This window comes from Lithobates pipiens, unplaced genomic scaffold (assembly GCF_037356315.1).
Source record: "Lithobates pipiens isolate NorthernLeopardFrog02 unplaced genomic scaffold, aLitPip1_a1.2 Scaffold_22, whole genome shotgun sequence".
NCBI lineage: Eukaryota > Metazoa > Chordata > Amphibia > Anura > Ranidae > Lithobates > Lithobates pipiens.
This window is the reverse complement of record NW_027507784.1, coordinates 125654902-125668313: the sequence shown is the minus strand read 5'-3', so window position 1 is coordinate 125668313 and position 13412 is coordinate 125654902. Positions and strand designations below refer to the sequence as shown.

The following is a 13412-nucleotide window of genomic DNA, read 5'->3' as shown; positions in this document are numbered from 1 at the left end:
ACAGGCTGACCCCCCCCCCTTTAAACCTCTGCAGCAATGCTGGCAGCAGTCTTACGTCCATTTCCCTTTGGATATGCTGCTGAGCATGTGCACTTCTTTGGTCGACCATGGTGAGGCCTGTTCTGAATGGAACCTGTCCTGTTAAACCGCAGTATGGCCTCGGCTACCATGCTGCAGCTCAGTTTCAGGGTCTTGGTAATCTTCTTACAGCCTAGGCCAGTGATGGCGAACCTTGGCACTCCAGCTGTTTTGGAACTACATTTCCCATGATGCTCCTGCACTCTGCAGTGGAGTGGAGCATCATGGGAAATGTAGTTTCAAAACATCTGGGGTGCCAAGGTTCGCCATCACTGGCCTAGGCCATCTTGTTGTAGAGCATCAATTCTTTTTTTTTCAGATCCTCAGAGAGTTCCTTACCATGAGGTGCCAGGTTGAGAGTGAGAGTGATAACACTAAAATTTAACCCCTTTCCTGCCAGTGTCATTTATACAGCAACCAGTGCATTTTTATAACACTGATCACTGTATAAATGTCACTGGTCCCAAAAATGTATCAAAGGTGTCCGATTTGTCTGCAGCAATATTGCAGTCCTGATAAAAATCACAGATCACCGCCATTACTAGTGGGCACGTCCTGTAAATTAAATGATGCAAATCCTCAAACAACCTATGTTAATTCCAGGTTGTGAGGCAACAAAACACGAAAAATGCCAAGGTGGGTGAATACTTTTACAAGGGACTGTTAAAAGCAATTAGCATTATAGATTGAACTTATATACCTACATCATTAATTTAAGAGATTTATTTTTTATTATACATTTTTCCTTTTGATGAACTCACATGAAATTCTAGTTATGTTTAGTTTATTTTAATGATTTTTCAATGTAATATGCACTTTTGTATGTAGGTGTAGCGGTACAGGTCACTTTAGATATTAGCACTTTAACATGGCTTTTTGGTTGAAATATTTTATACATCTAATAACTTTTTTTCCCCCCTTGATATTACAATTATTTTAGGGTGTGTGTGTGTGTGTGTGTGTGTGTGTGTATATATATATATATATATATATATATATTAAAAAAAATAACCGTTCATATAGAGGCAGTTTCTAACACCTATACCCCTCTTGGAGGTCACCTCCCAGAGGACAGGCAGTGGTATGCATTACCCCAGCCTATACTACAAAGTGGTCCAACCAGGACTTACATCTTTAACTGTTAGTCAATACTAGAGGTCACTCTCCAGGTGATAAGGCAGTGTACAGAGGTCAGTAGTAGGTAGATAAAAATATTTTTTGGGGGTCTGAAGTTAAGCTGCACTGCATTAGAGGCGATTCAGTTCGCATTGTGTGCTATACAAGTATTTAATTCATTATATTATTATACAGGTTTTATATAGCGCCAACAGTTTGCCAACATGAGGGCAGACATTACAGTTACATTACAATTTGGTACAAGAGGAATCAGAGGGCCCTGCTCATTAGAGCTTATATAAAAGTCAGCAGACCATACATCACAGCTGATATCTGGGTCCTGATCCCTACTGTCTTATTACCAGGGGTGGATGTGTTGGAATAAAAATTACAGTGGAATAATATAATGGAACTTTTGTCAGTCACAAATGACACAGGAAATATCTAAACGCAAAAACAAAGATTTAATATATTGCAGCTTACCAGTCCTTAAATGTGGTGGCTGCATTTGTTTTCTTTTATTTTTTTTATCTTTTGTCGTCACCTGATGTTCCTGCCAGTAAGTATGTTATTTATCAAGTTCCTTTAACAGACCAAGGTGTCCAGCAAACATGGCAGGTAGTGTTGAAAAAAAAAAATGTATTAAAACGTCCATAGGGGTGCTTACAGCAATCAGTTTTCAATGATGACCAATTTGCGATTCCATACCTTGTGCTTATGGTTTCTAGTACCCATTGTAAATCATTGCACCTGTCCCTTGCTGCCCAATGACGGTTAAGGATTCACATTTTTTTTTTTTTTTTTTACTTCCATATTAATCCTGTGAACAATGGTAAATAGCTGCTAATACCTACAAATTCCGTTTTCCAAACTCTTCCACTTAATATGTAGGTGTGTATATATATATATATAAAAAATTTTTGCTGAATTAAAGGAGAACATACAATAAATAACTTAATATACAAACATCTTTGGCTAAGTTCACAGGCAGAAAAGGGACAGTAAAAACTGATATTTAATCCTCATTGTTACCTTCCCTTGACCACATGTGCTGCTTGGCTTTGTGGCCATAGAAAATTTAGCACAGCATGACATGTTTGACAAGCAGCACCACCTGTCTAACCTGACATTGAGACTGTGCAATGACCCCCACACACACCAGCTCATGTCTATGGCATGACTATTTAAATAAATGTAAAAAAAAAACCTTTAGGTAAAAAGCGGTTTATATAGATGAAACACGTACTTTGTTTTTCTGCTTAACCCGACAAAGAATTTGTGAATCTATATGGCCAGTTTTGTCATTTATAGACCTTTGTCGCACAGAAAAGCCAGGCGGATGCCATTGCATCTCCTTGTTCAAAAATGCAAGTTTCTGTGTCACCCCTCTCCCACTAGATTGTTCAGTGGGCAATGAATTAGCATCACCATCTCTGTACAATGAGCAGGTAAGCGATGTAGTGAAGTTTACCTAGCAAGTGGTAAATATAGTCACATAAGGTTGAATAAAGACACCAGTCGATCCAGTTCAAACTGAGTGAGTGTGGGTGCGTGTCTACAATTGTCCCTATTCATGTACATTGGGTCTCATTAAGATCCTCCTCTATTTTATATATATATTTATTTAATATACCCATGCAGCGCTCCCCAACTCACATTCATATACTAGGGTTAATTTTGGACAGAAGCCAATTAACCTACCAGCATGCCCTGGGAGTGTGGGAGGAAACTGGAGTACCTGGAGGAAACCCACACAGGCACAGGGAGAACATGCAAACCAACTAAGGCAGGTAGTGTCGTGGTTGGGATATGAACCAGCAACTCTTTTTTTTTACCGCTGGGTGAGAGTGCTACCCACTACACCACGGTGCCGCTCCGCGAAGAATGGAGTAGAGTGGTTTGAGTGGCTGTGCAATTCAGTAGGTGTGGTGCCCACAAGAATAACTGTACAGAATACAGTAATCCTTTAACAAGTTAAAAATGTACACATTTTTCAGCTGTGGACTCTGAACTGCCTCAGCTTGACTGAGTCCCTCTATTTCTGTGGCCGTGTGACTCCTCTGAATTTGTGCTCTTTAAGGAAAAGTCCATCCTTTCTTGCAGGATTTCTTCAACTTTGGGTTGACATTCTCTAATAGCATTGCGCACACTATCCAGATTCCAATGTGCTCGTGTCAAGGCACAGTCCAATGTAAAAGGGCCATCCCGTATACAACGCACTTTATTGCAGACTGCAGTGGATCTGAGCTCCAGCCCAATCTCATGGATTAGTTTGCGGAGATACTTCTGAGTCTCATGCATACACCGGATCTCTGTAGGAAGAAAAACAGCCTTCTATGTATTTAAACAAGGAGTAACTTACATTTAAACTAAACCTGTACAGAGAAAACATAGTCTGCCATTACTATTGCCACTGAGACTCAAAGCATTGAGCCAGAAAACTGCCAGACAATTAGCATTTTAGCAATAGATGCCTCTAAAGCCCCATACACACACTATCAGTTTTTCCTTCAGATTTACCAAACCATATAATATGAGGTCAAACCTTAGGTGTTTCAATTTGTATGCAATCAGGCAGGCCCTTGCACTACATGGTTTTGGTAAATCTGAAGGAAACACTGATAGTGTGTATAGGGCTTTAGTGTTATAAGAAAAAAGTTTTTTTGTTGCACTGTAAATAAAATTATGTGCAAAATGGAAACACAATTGAATGTAACCAGATAAAATATCAATTGGATATGACAACATAATTACTAATAACCAATTTCACTAAGTGCTGAAGTAACCAATCCCCCCCAAAAAAACAAAACAAAAACAATAATAAAGAAAAAACAAATATCAAATATTCTTGTGTGTGGTTGATTTACTTAAACTGGAAAGTGCAAAATCTGGTACAGCTTCTAACTTCAGCTCATTCAGTTAAAGGGGAGTTCCACCCAAAAATTGAACTTCTGCTTTAAAGGGAAGGTGACCCCCCCCCCCCCGACATGCCACATTCGGCATGTCATTTTTGGGGAGCGCATACCATCTTTTTAGAGGGTTCCAGCTCCCACTTCCTCCTGGCGTGCTGCGGCACTGGAAGGGAGATCACCTCTCCAATCATCTGGGACACGTCCCAGGTCCTAGATGATTGCCCGGCCAGTCGCGTTGTGCCATGCGTGCCCAGCTGTGAAGCCACAGCCAGGCTCCCACAGTGACAATGCCGGTGCCGCAGGAGGGGGAAGACGAGTGGGGCTTTGTTTCCCCGCATCGCTGGACTCTAGGACAGGTACGTGTCTGATAATTAAAGCCAGCAGCTACAAATGTGAAATGCGTATGTCCCTCGCGCTACTATGAGTAAATTAAACTGTCAATAATAGTGTACAATGTTCAAAAACTGCTGCAAAATTTGGAGAGTTCACAATAAACACAAAAATGTTAAATAAAATAAAGTAGGTAATTTTGCGCAATAATAATTTAAGTAGAGAAACAAAAAGTGGCGTAGTCAGAAACGGATTATTCGCCAAGACCTTACCCCAAGTTTTCCTGTGGTTTGAGATAAAAAAAAAAAAAAAAAAAAAAAACACACATCACCAAGTGATATTTCAACTACTAAATTGAGCACATTTATGCAGCCGGTAACCATTCTTCAATAAAAAAAAAACAAAAAAAAAAAAAATACCTAGAGTGAAGTCAGGTGGAGAAAACTCCAAACATCGCAATGCCAGTATGAGAGGTGGGGTCTTCACCTTAGGACGGAGCTGGCCTTGTACTGCCAAGTTATATGCTTCCTCGCTTTTAAGATCCACATTACTGTGCCTAGGGAAAGAATCAGGCAAAAAGTCAAGGTTATATACTACCACTGTGATATATGAGAATATATATATCTCTCTATATAAAAATCACATAGTCAATTATTTAAACATCTTTATAATAATTTCAACTTACAGGGCTGCCCCCTTTCAGGCACTGCAATACGATATTTAAAGATTTCTAATTTGTAAGTGCTAGTGTGCTTAGCAGTCTTTCCCTAGATAGCATATTGTTCATAACTGACAGAAGACCTACCTATAAACACAGAAACAAAATTGTAACGCAGAAACCTATATTTTCCAGACACAAAGGAATCACAAAAATAATTAAATCTAAAAAGGTGCGCAAAACCAAATAGCTCTGTAGTGATCAATACAAAAATATTACTACCTGCCCATTACCTGTGTAAAAAATATAATGCCCCTTGCATCATAACTGCAGCTACAAAAGAATGGTGGCCATATACTGTGCCTTGTAAAAGTATTCATACCTCTTGAAATTTTCTACATTTTGTCATGTTACAACCAAAAACGTAAATGGACAAACAGAAAGTGGCACATAATTGTGAAGTGGAAGGAAAATAAATGGTTTTCAATTTTTTTTTTTTTTTTTACACATAAATATGTGAAAAGTGTGGGGTGCATTTGCATTCAGCCCTCCTGAGTCAATATTTTGTAAAACCTCCTTTCGCTGCAATTACAGCTCCGAGTCTTTATGGGGATGTCTCTTCCAGCTTTGCACATCTAGGAGAGTGACATTTTTTGGCCATTCTCCTTTGCAAAATAGCTCAAGCTCTGTCAGACTGGATGGAGAGCGACTGTGAACAGCAATTTTCAAGTCTTGCCACAGATTCTCAATTGGATTTAAGTCTAGACTTTGACTGGGCCATTTTAACACATGACGCTTTTATCTAAACCATTCCATTGTAGCTCTGGCTGTATGTTTAGAGTCATTGTCCTACTGGTAAGCAAACTTCTGCCCCAGTCTCAAGTCTTTTGCAGACTCTGGGTTTTCTTCTTATGCCGCATACACACGTAGCGGACTTCCCGCCGGACTTTCCGAACGGGCTACTTGCCCACACACGGCACTATTTCAGCGTACTAATACGGCGTACTAAGTCCGCCGTACTTTTGAAATGAATGGACTCGCCCACACACACGGAGGAAAGTCCGCTCATTTCGAGCGCGTCTCCAGGTAGGCGGGGCCCGCGAAGGAGACGTCACTTGCCCCGCCACCTGGTATGGACTTAAAGGGGAAGCCCAACGCCGAAAAAATAAAAAAAAAAAACGGTGTAGCCCCCCCCCCCCCCAGGTCCACATCAGACCCTTGTCCGAGCACGCTACCCGGCCAGCCAGGAAGGAAGGGGGGGGGGGGGGGACGAGCGAGCAGCAGAAGATAGCGGAGGAGTCCGGCGAGAAGACCCCCGAAGACGGAAGACCCCCGGAGCTGTGCAATAAACTATTTTATCTTGTGTGCTGTGTTTTTTTTTTTTTTTACAGGTGACTAGGTAGGGGTAAATTGTACCCCATACTCATTCACATAGGGTGGGGGGCCGGTATCCAGGGGCCCCCTTATTAAAGGGGGCTCCCGGATTCCGATAAGCCCCCCGCCCGCAGACCCCGACAACCAACGGCCTGGGTTGTCGGGAAGAGGCCCTTGTCCTCATCAACATGGGGACAAGGTGCTTTGGGGTGGGGGGGGCGCGGCCCCCCTTCCCCAAGGCGCCCCCATGTTGAGGGCACGCGGCCTGGTACGGCTCAGGGGGGGGGGGGTGCTCGCTCGTCCCCCCCCTTTCCTGGCCGGCTGGGTAGCGTGCTCGGACAAGGGTCTGATGTGGACCTGGGGGGGACCACCACGCCGTTTTTTTTTCGGCGTTGGGGTTCCCCTTTAAGTCCATACCAGGTGGCGGGCCAACGACGCATCCTTCGCGGGCCCCGCCTACCTGGAGACGTGCTCAAAATGAGCGGACTTTTCTTCGTTCATTTCAAAAGTACGGCGGACTGGCATACGCACGGCCAGATTGTCCGCCGAAATGCAAGTCCGGCCGGAGGATTGGAGTGCAAAACTACTTTCTAAGTCCGCCGTACTTTTGGGTAAAAATAGTACGCTGGAGGCTACACACGGGGGGATTGGCCGGCGGACTTGAGTTTGCCGGACTTTTCCACCCGATTGATTGTGTGTACGCGGCATTAGATTGCCCTGTATTGGCTCCATCCACCTTCCTATCAACTCTGACCAGCTTCCCTGTCCCTGCTGAAGAAAATCATCCCCACAATATGGATGCTGTCACCATGTTTCACGGTGGGGGTGGCATGCTCAGGGTGATGTGCAGGATTCGTTTTCTGCCATACATAGTGTGTTTCTTTTAGGCCAAAATCTTAAATTTTGGTCTTGTCTGGCCAAAGCACCTTCTTCCACATGTTTGCTGCGTCCCCCACATGGCTTCTCGCAAACTGCAAACGGGACTTCTTATGGCTCTTTTTCAACAATGGTTTTCTTCTGGCCACTCTTCCATAAAGGCCAGATTCGTGGAGTGCACGACTAATAGTTGTCCTGTGGACAGATTCTCCCACCCAAGCTGTGGATCTCCGCAGCTGCTCCAGAGTTACCATGGGCCTTTTTGGCTGCTTCTCTGATTAACGCTCTCCTTGCCCGGCCTGTCAGTTTAGGTGGACTGCCATGTGTTGGTAGGTTTGCAGTTGTGCCATACTCTTTCCCATTTTCGGATGATTGATTGAGCAGTGCTCTGTGAGATGTTCAACGCTTGGGATATTTTTTTTATAACCTAACCCTGCTTTAAAACTTCTCCACAATGTTATCCCTGACCTGTCTGGTGCGTTCCTTGGCCTTCATGATGCCGTTTGTTCACTTAAGCCTTGTACACACGATCAGATTTTCGACAAATGTTGGATGGCAGGCTAGTACATTTTTTGGCGGACAACAGTCTGTTGTCAGATTTTCGTATTGTGTGTACACAAATCCGTCACACAAAAGTCCAAAGTACGAACACGCATGCTCGGAATCAATGCTCACCAAACACAACATTAGCAGAAGGTGCCCAAAGGGTGGCGCTCAAGAGCTAAAATTCCACGTAGTACGTCACTATGTTTGTTGAGGGCTACATAAAGCAGCTGTATTTAAACCAAGACTAAATGACACACAGTTGGACTCTATTTACTAATTAGGTGACTTCTGAAGGCAATCGTTTTCACTAGATTTTAGTTAGGGGTATCTGAGTAAAGGGGGCTGAATACAAATGCACACCACTTTTCATTTTTATTTGTAAAAAATTTGACAACCATTTATCATTTGCCTTCCACTTTACAATTATGTGCCACTTTGTGTTGGTCTATCACATAAAATACCCCCCCCCCCACACAAAAAAATAAACTTACGTTTTTGGTTGTAACATCACAAAATGTGGAAAATTAAGGGGTATGAATACTTTTTCAAGGCACTGTGTAAGGGGATTCTATTTGGAACAGAGCAGTCAGTCATACCACAAAAGATCCTTCACTGAACAAATAGGCACGCGTAGGATAACTGAACAGATTGGCAGAAGTACCAAAGTACCCACATTATCAAAGACTTTTGGTTGGCTCCTTGAATTACGGCAAGCACACGTTCAAATTTCTCTCTGCTAATATGATCTGTGAGTGAAAATAAGAGATCAACATCAGTATTTTTACTTGTATCATCATAGACAAATTGAATTTTTTTTTATGTGTTTTTGTCAGTAAGCTGGCGATATACACACCCAAGACTAATACAGAAGTGCGGGTCCCAGACACACCCACTGTAAGCTCCTTGTGGTCCTTCCCATAGAGCTTCATGCAGTATAAATGCTACAGCTAAGAATTTTTTTTCACAACCAATCACATGCAAAACCTAACCTGGCAGCTTGAATGTGATCAATTATACAGAACACAGAGAGGGAAAAACAAAACAAAAAAAATTACACAGCATGTAGAATTGCAGCTTCATATCGATGACCTAAAGGAAGTACACTTCCACCATGGACCCTGGGGGGTGCTCTAGCTTGTAGCAAGGGATTAAACAAAAATATTACGGCACAGTAGGGACCTTGCGGATTTTAAGTTAAAATGTTAAAAAGGTGAAAGGCATCAGTAGCCCCCCCCCCCCCCATCCCACATTTTACTTAACTGAGCCCTCATTTGACCCAGTGTAGTGCCCACCCACAGCTCTTCTCTCCCCTCTCTTCCTGGTCTCACAGGCTTTGCTGAGGCAGCAGGAGCCACTGGCTCCCGCTGACGTCAATCAAAATCAGTGATGAGGGAGCGGGGCCAAGTACCGCTCTCTGTGCCAATAGACACAGACAGAGGCTTGGGCACGAGCTCACACAAGTGCCCCCATAGAAAGCCACACGTCAGACAGGAGGAGCCAGGAGCACTTGTAGGGGGATCAGGAGGTTTGGGGCCGCTCTGTGCAATATCATTGCATAGGGCAGATACGTATAAACCTGTCCGTTATTTTAAAAAAAATAAAAAATAAAAAAGCATTTCCAGTTTAAATTCAACAACTTTAGATGGCATACAGCAAAATGCTGGCTTTCAGTGGCATAACAGCATCCACACCTTCACCTCCACCTTACCAAGCAAAATTACCCACCAAAATGAAAAGAGGAGGGCCGGTTTAAGAAAAAAAAAAAAAAATAAATAAAATGTAAAAGTCAGCAGCTGCAAACACTGTAGCTGCTGACTTAATAAGCACACTTACCTATCCAGGGCGCCCGCGATGTCCGAGGCCGACCCGTCCCTCGGCGCCGCCATTCTATCTAAAAGAAACAGGCAGTGGAGCCTTACAGCTTCACTGCCCGTTTCCTACTGCGCATGCGCGAGTCGCGCATCGCTTTGTGAATGGGGTGCGCTGTGTTCTGGGACACAGTTCCCAGAACACAGTGCGACCCATTACCCAGAAGACGCCGCACAGAGGAGAGAAGAAATAATATCTCAGCGGAAGAGGAAGAGGCAGATTAGGATGATGTGCCTAGCAACAGGCATTTCTGGTAAGTAAAAAAAAAAAAAAAATTTTGTTTTTCATTTTTTTATTTATGATTTTTTTGTAATTTTTTATCTATTTTTTTTTTTTCAGGGTGGCCCTCCACTTTAATTCTCTTCTCTTTTGGAAACCTAGAACCATTGTCAAATTTGAATTTCTTGATGCGGCAGATGCAATACCATCAAAGTAGCATTACCTCCGAAGCTACTACATTATTTCCGGGTACTGCACAATATAGTCCCTAGTATTGCTCTATGGCAGTGATGGCGAACCTTGGCACCCCAGATGTTTTGGAACTACATTTCCCATGATGCTCATGCACTCTGCAGTGTAGATGAGTATCCTGGGAATTGTAGTTCCAAAACATCTGGAGTGCCAAGGTTCGCCTGCTCTAGGGTCACTAAAACAGGGCTCGAAAAACCCCAGGTGCCAAGTTGCCATGGCGACCAGAAACCGCACCCGGGCACCTAGGCTGCCACCCGCCCACTCACTGCAACTTCCGATGCCCCAGACATGCAGTGCTATGATATTTAAAGAGGGATTCCACCTACAAAAAAAATATTAAAAGCCAGCAGCTATAAATACTACAGCTGCTGACTTTTAATAAATGGACACTCACCTATCCCGGGTTCCAGCGATGCCGGCAGCCAAGGCCGATCGATCGCTCGGCTCTCGGCTGCTGCCACCACCATTCTAGGTGAGGGAATCAGGAAGTGAAGCGAATCGGCTTCACTTCCCGGTTCCCTACTGCGCATGCGCGAGTCGCGCAGCGCAATAGGAATTTGTCTGCGCTGTCTCTGAGACCCGCGTGTGTCCCAGCAGACAGCGCGGCAGGACAGGAAATGGCGTAGACTCCCACGGGAGTCTATGCCCGGAAGTGGGTGTAAATACCAGTCTTTGACAGGTATCTCCACCCCCCTCCCCCCTGAAAGGTGCCAATTGTGACACCGGAGGGGGGGGGAGGGTTCCGATTAGTGGAAGTTCCACTTTAGGGTGGAACCCCGCTTTAACACTGACCGACCATTCCTCCTCCCTTCTCCACACTCAGCGCGGCACTTGATGCCTGCCACAGCCATTGAGTGTGTGAAACTGACACATAACAGAGAGGAGAGAGGATCTGTCAGAATTGAGCTTGATGTCGGGGGTGGGCGGGACCCAGCAGCCATCAAACACTAGACAATGGGATCGGATCTGGGCGGGCCGCTATGTGTATGTGGCCCGCCCCTTTTCTTAAACAGCCCAATCATTGGCTGGCGTTTGATAGCTGCTGGATCCTGCCCACCCCCGACATTGAGCTCCATTCTGAAAGCTCCTCTCTGTTACTTGTCAGTTTCACACACAGTTACACTCGGCTCAGTGTGAAACCTGCCAGTGCCATCTGTCAGTGCCACCCAGTGCCACTGCTAATCAGTGCCACATGCAAGCGCCACCTGCCAGTACCAATCAGTGCAACCTGCCTAAGCCAACCAGTGGCATCTGTTGCCAACCTTACTCTTTCTGGCCAGCCCATAACCCTGATGTAACAGCGTTACATTGGAGTTATTGACTGGGTGCTCCGTTGTGAGTTAGGGTTCGAAAATTACTGGCCTTACCCCGGGAGCTGACAATCCATACCACTCTAAAAAAACTGGCTCCTAACTTTAACTGGCTCCTAGATTCAAAGCAAATTTGTCAAGCCCTGCGATAATACAATAATGACAATTTATTGTGTTCTGTACTCCCAAGGGTTAAAAGGACTATAGTCTATCAGTTTAGATATAGGCTTAGGTACGTGTGTTAGTAAACCAATTTAAAAGCAGCCCATATAGCCCATTCGCCTTCTACATGCAAACGTGGAAACCCCCATTTAGGTTTTGCTCAATATAATTGATTGTGATGATCCCTTTTCAATTTCCTCTCCATATTGCTTACCGCCCCAATCATGGCAATTGCCTTTCCTTAACCGCTTAAGGACCGCCTAACGCCAATATAAAAGTCAGCAGAATGGCACGGCTCAGGTACGTTGCCCTTTAAGTGCCCAGCCGGCAGCGCACTCGCGACCCGGCCCTGAGCTCCATGACCGTGGCCACAGGACCCGATCGCCGCCGGTTTCCCGCGATCGGGTCACAGAGCTGAAGAACGAGTAGGGGTGTGTGTAAACAAACCTCTCCTCGTGCTTCCTAGTGAGGCTATCACTGATCGCCTGTTCCCGGTTATAGGGAAAGACGATCAGTGATGTCACACGCCAAGCCACGCCCCCTACAGTAAAAAAAAAAAAAAAAAAAAAAAAAAAAAAAAAAAAAAACACACACTTAAACCCTACACTGCCCCCTACTGGTTAACCCCTTCACTGCCAGTGACATTTTTACAGTAATCAGTGCATTTTTAATCGTACTGATCGCTGTATTAATGCCAATGGTCCCAAAAATGTGTCAAAATTATCCGACATGTCCACCATAAAGTCGCAGGAAAAAAAAAAAAAAATAAATATCGCTGTTCGCCGCCATTACTAGTAAAATAAAAATGATTAATAAAATTGCCATAAAACTATCCCCTATTTTGTAGACGCTTTAACTTTTGCGCAAACGCTTAGAGATTTTTTTTTTTTATGTAGAAGAATACGTATCAGCCTAAATTGAGGAAAAAATATGTGTTTTTTTTTTATATATATATTTTTGGGGGATACTTATAGCAAAAAGTAAAAAATATTAAATTTTTTTCAAAAAATTGTTGCTCTATTTTTGTTTATAGCGCAAAAAACAAATACCGCAGAGGTGATTAAATACCACGAAAAGAAAGCTCTATTTGTGGGAAAAAAGGACGCCAATTTTGTTTGGGAGCCACGTCGCATGACCGAGCAATTGTCCGTTAAAGCGACGCAGTGCCGAATCACAAAAAGGCGTTTGGTCCTTTAGCTGCAAAATGGTCCGGGGCTTAAGTGGATAATGCATTTGCTAAAAGCGAAACTAAACTCTTTCAATCAACATGAACTATTTTTAATCTTTATGCTACTAGACTTAGTAAACAGATCATGAATGTAAATTATATTCACTTGTTTTAACCCCTTTTCTACATTTCTTTGGGTGCATCCTGGTTTCTGGCCTAAGCCAAAACGACATCATACATCCCAGAAGTATTCTGAACATTTTTGTTTTCCTTTCATCTGGAGGAAGGGTTTTCTCAGCCAAGCACACCCTCCTGCCTGCATGCCTGAGCTAAGATGGAATCCAGATAGTGTTACATGAACCATCTTGTTTGTTTAAAGCCATTTCTCAGCAAAAAAATAAATAAAAAAATCACGGAGTCATGGAAGGATGGGTGATTTTGCTGTAAATGGTATAAATGAATTAAACAGCGTTTTCAGTTTGTGTTGCTCAGATACGGTTAAGCTCTGTTTTAAGGTGTGGGACTCAAAAGTACTCAGGAGG

At 43.6% G+C, this 13412-nt stretch overlaps 1 protein-coding gene across 1 annotated transcript in view; it reads right to left on the bottom strand.

Annotated features, from left to right (window-relative positions):
* Positions 1-845: 845 nt before the first annotated feature.
* Positions 846-13412, bottom strand: part of TRUB2 (TruB pseudouridine synthase family member 2) — a 28237-nt gene continuing 15670 nt past the window's right edge. Inside the window, exons 7-9 of the mRNA XM_077448225.1 lie at positions 8564-8636; positions 4856-4992; positions 846-3506 (exon numbers count right to left, since the gene is read on the bottom strand). Of these exons, the coding sequence (XP_077304351.1) occupies positions 3211-3506; positions 4856-4992; positions 8564-8636 (506 nt within the window). The 3' untranslated portion in view covers positions 846-3210. The remainder of the gene's footprint in view (positions 3507-4855; positions 4993-8563; positions 8637-13412) is intronic.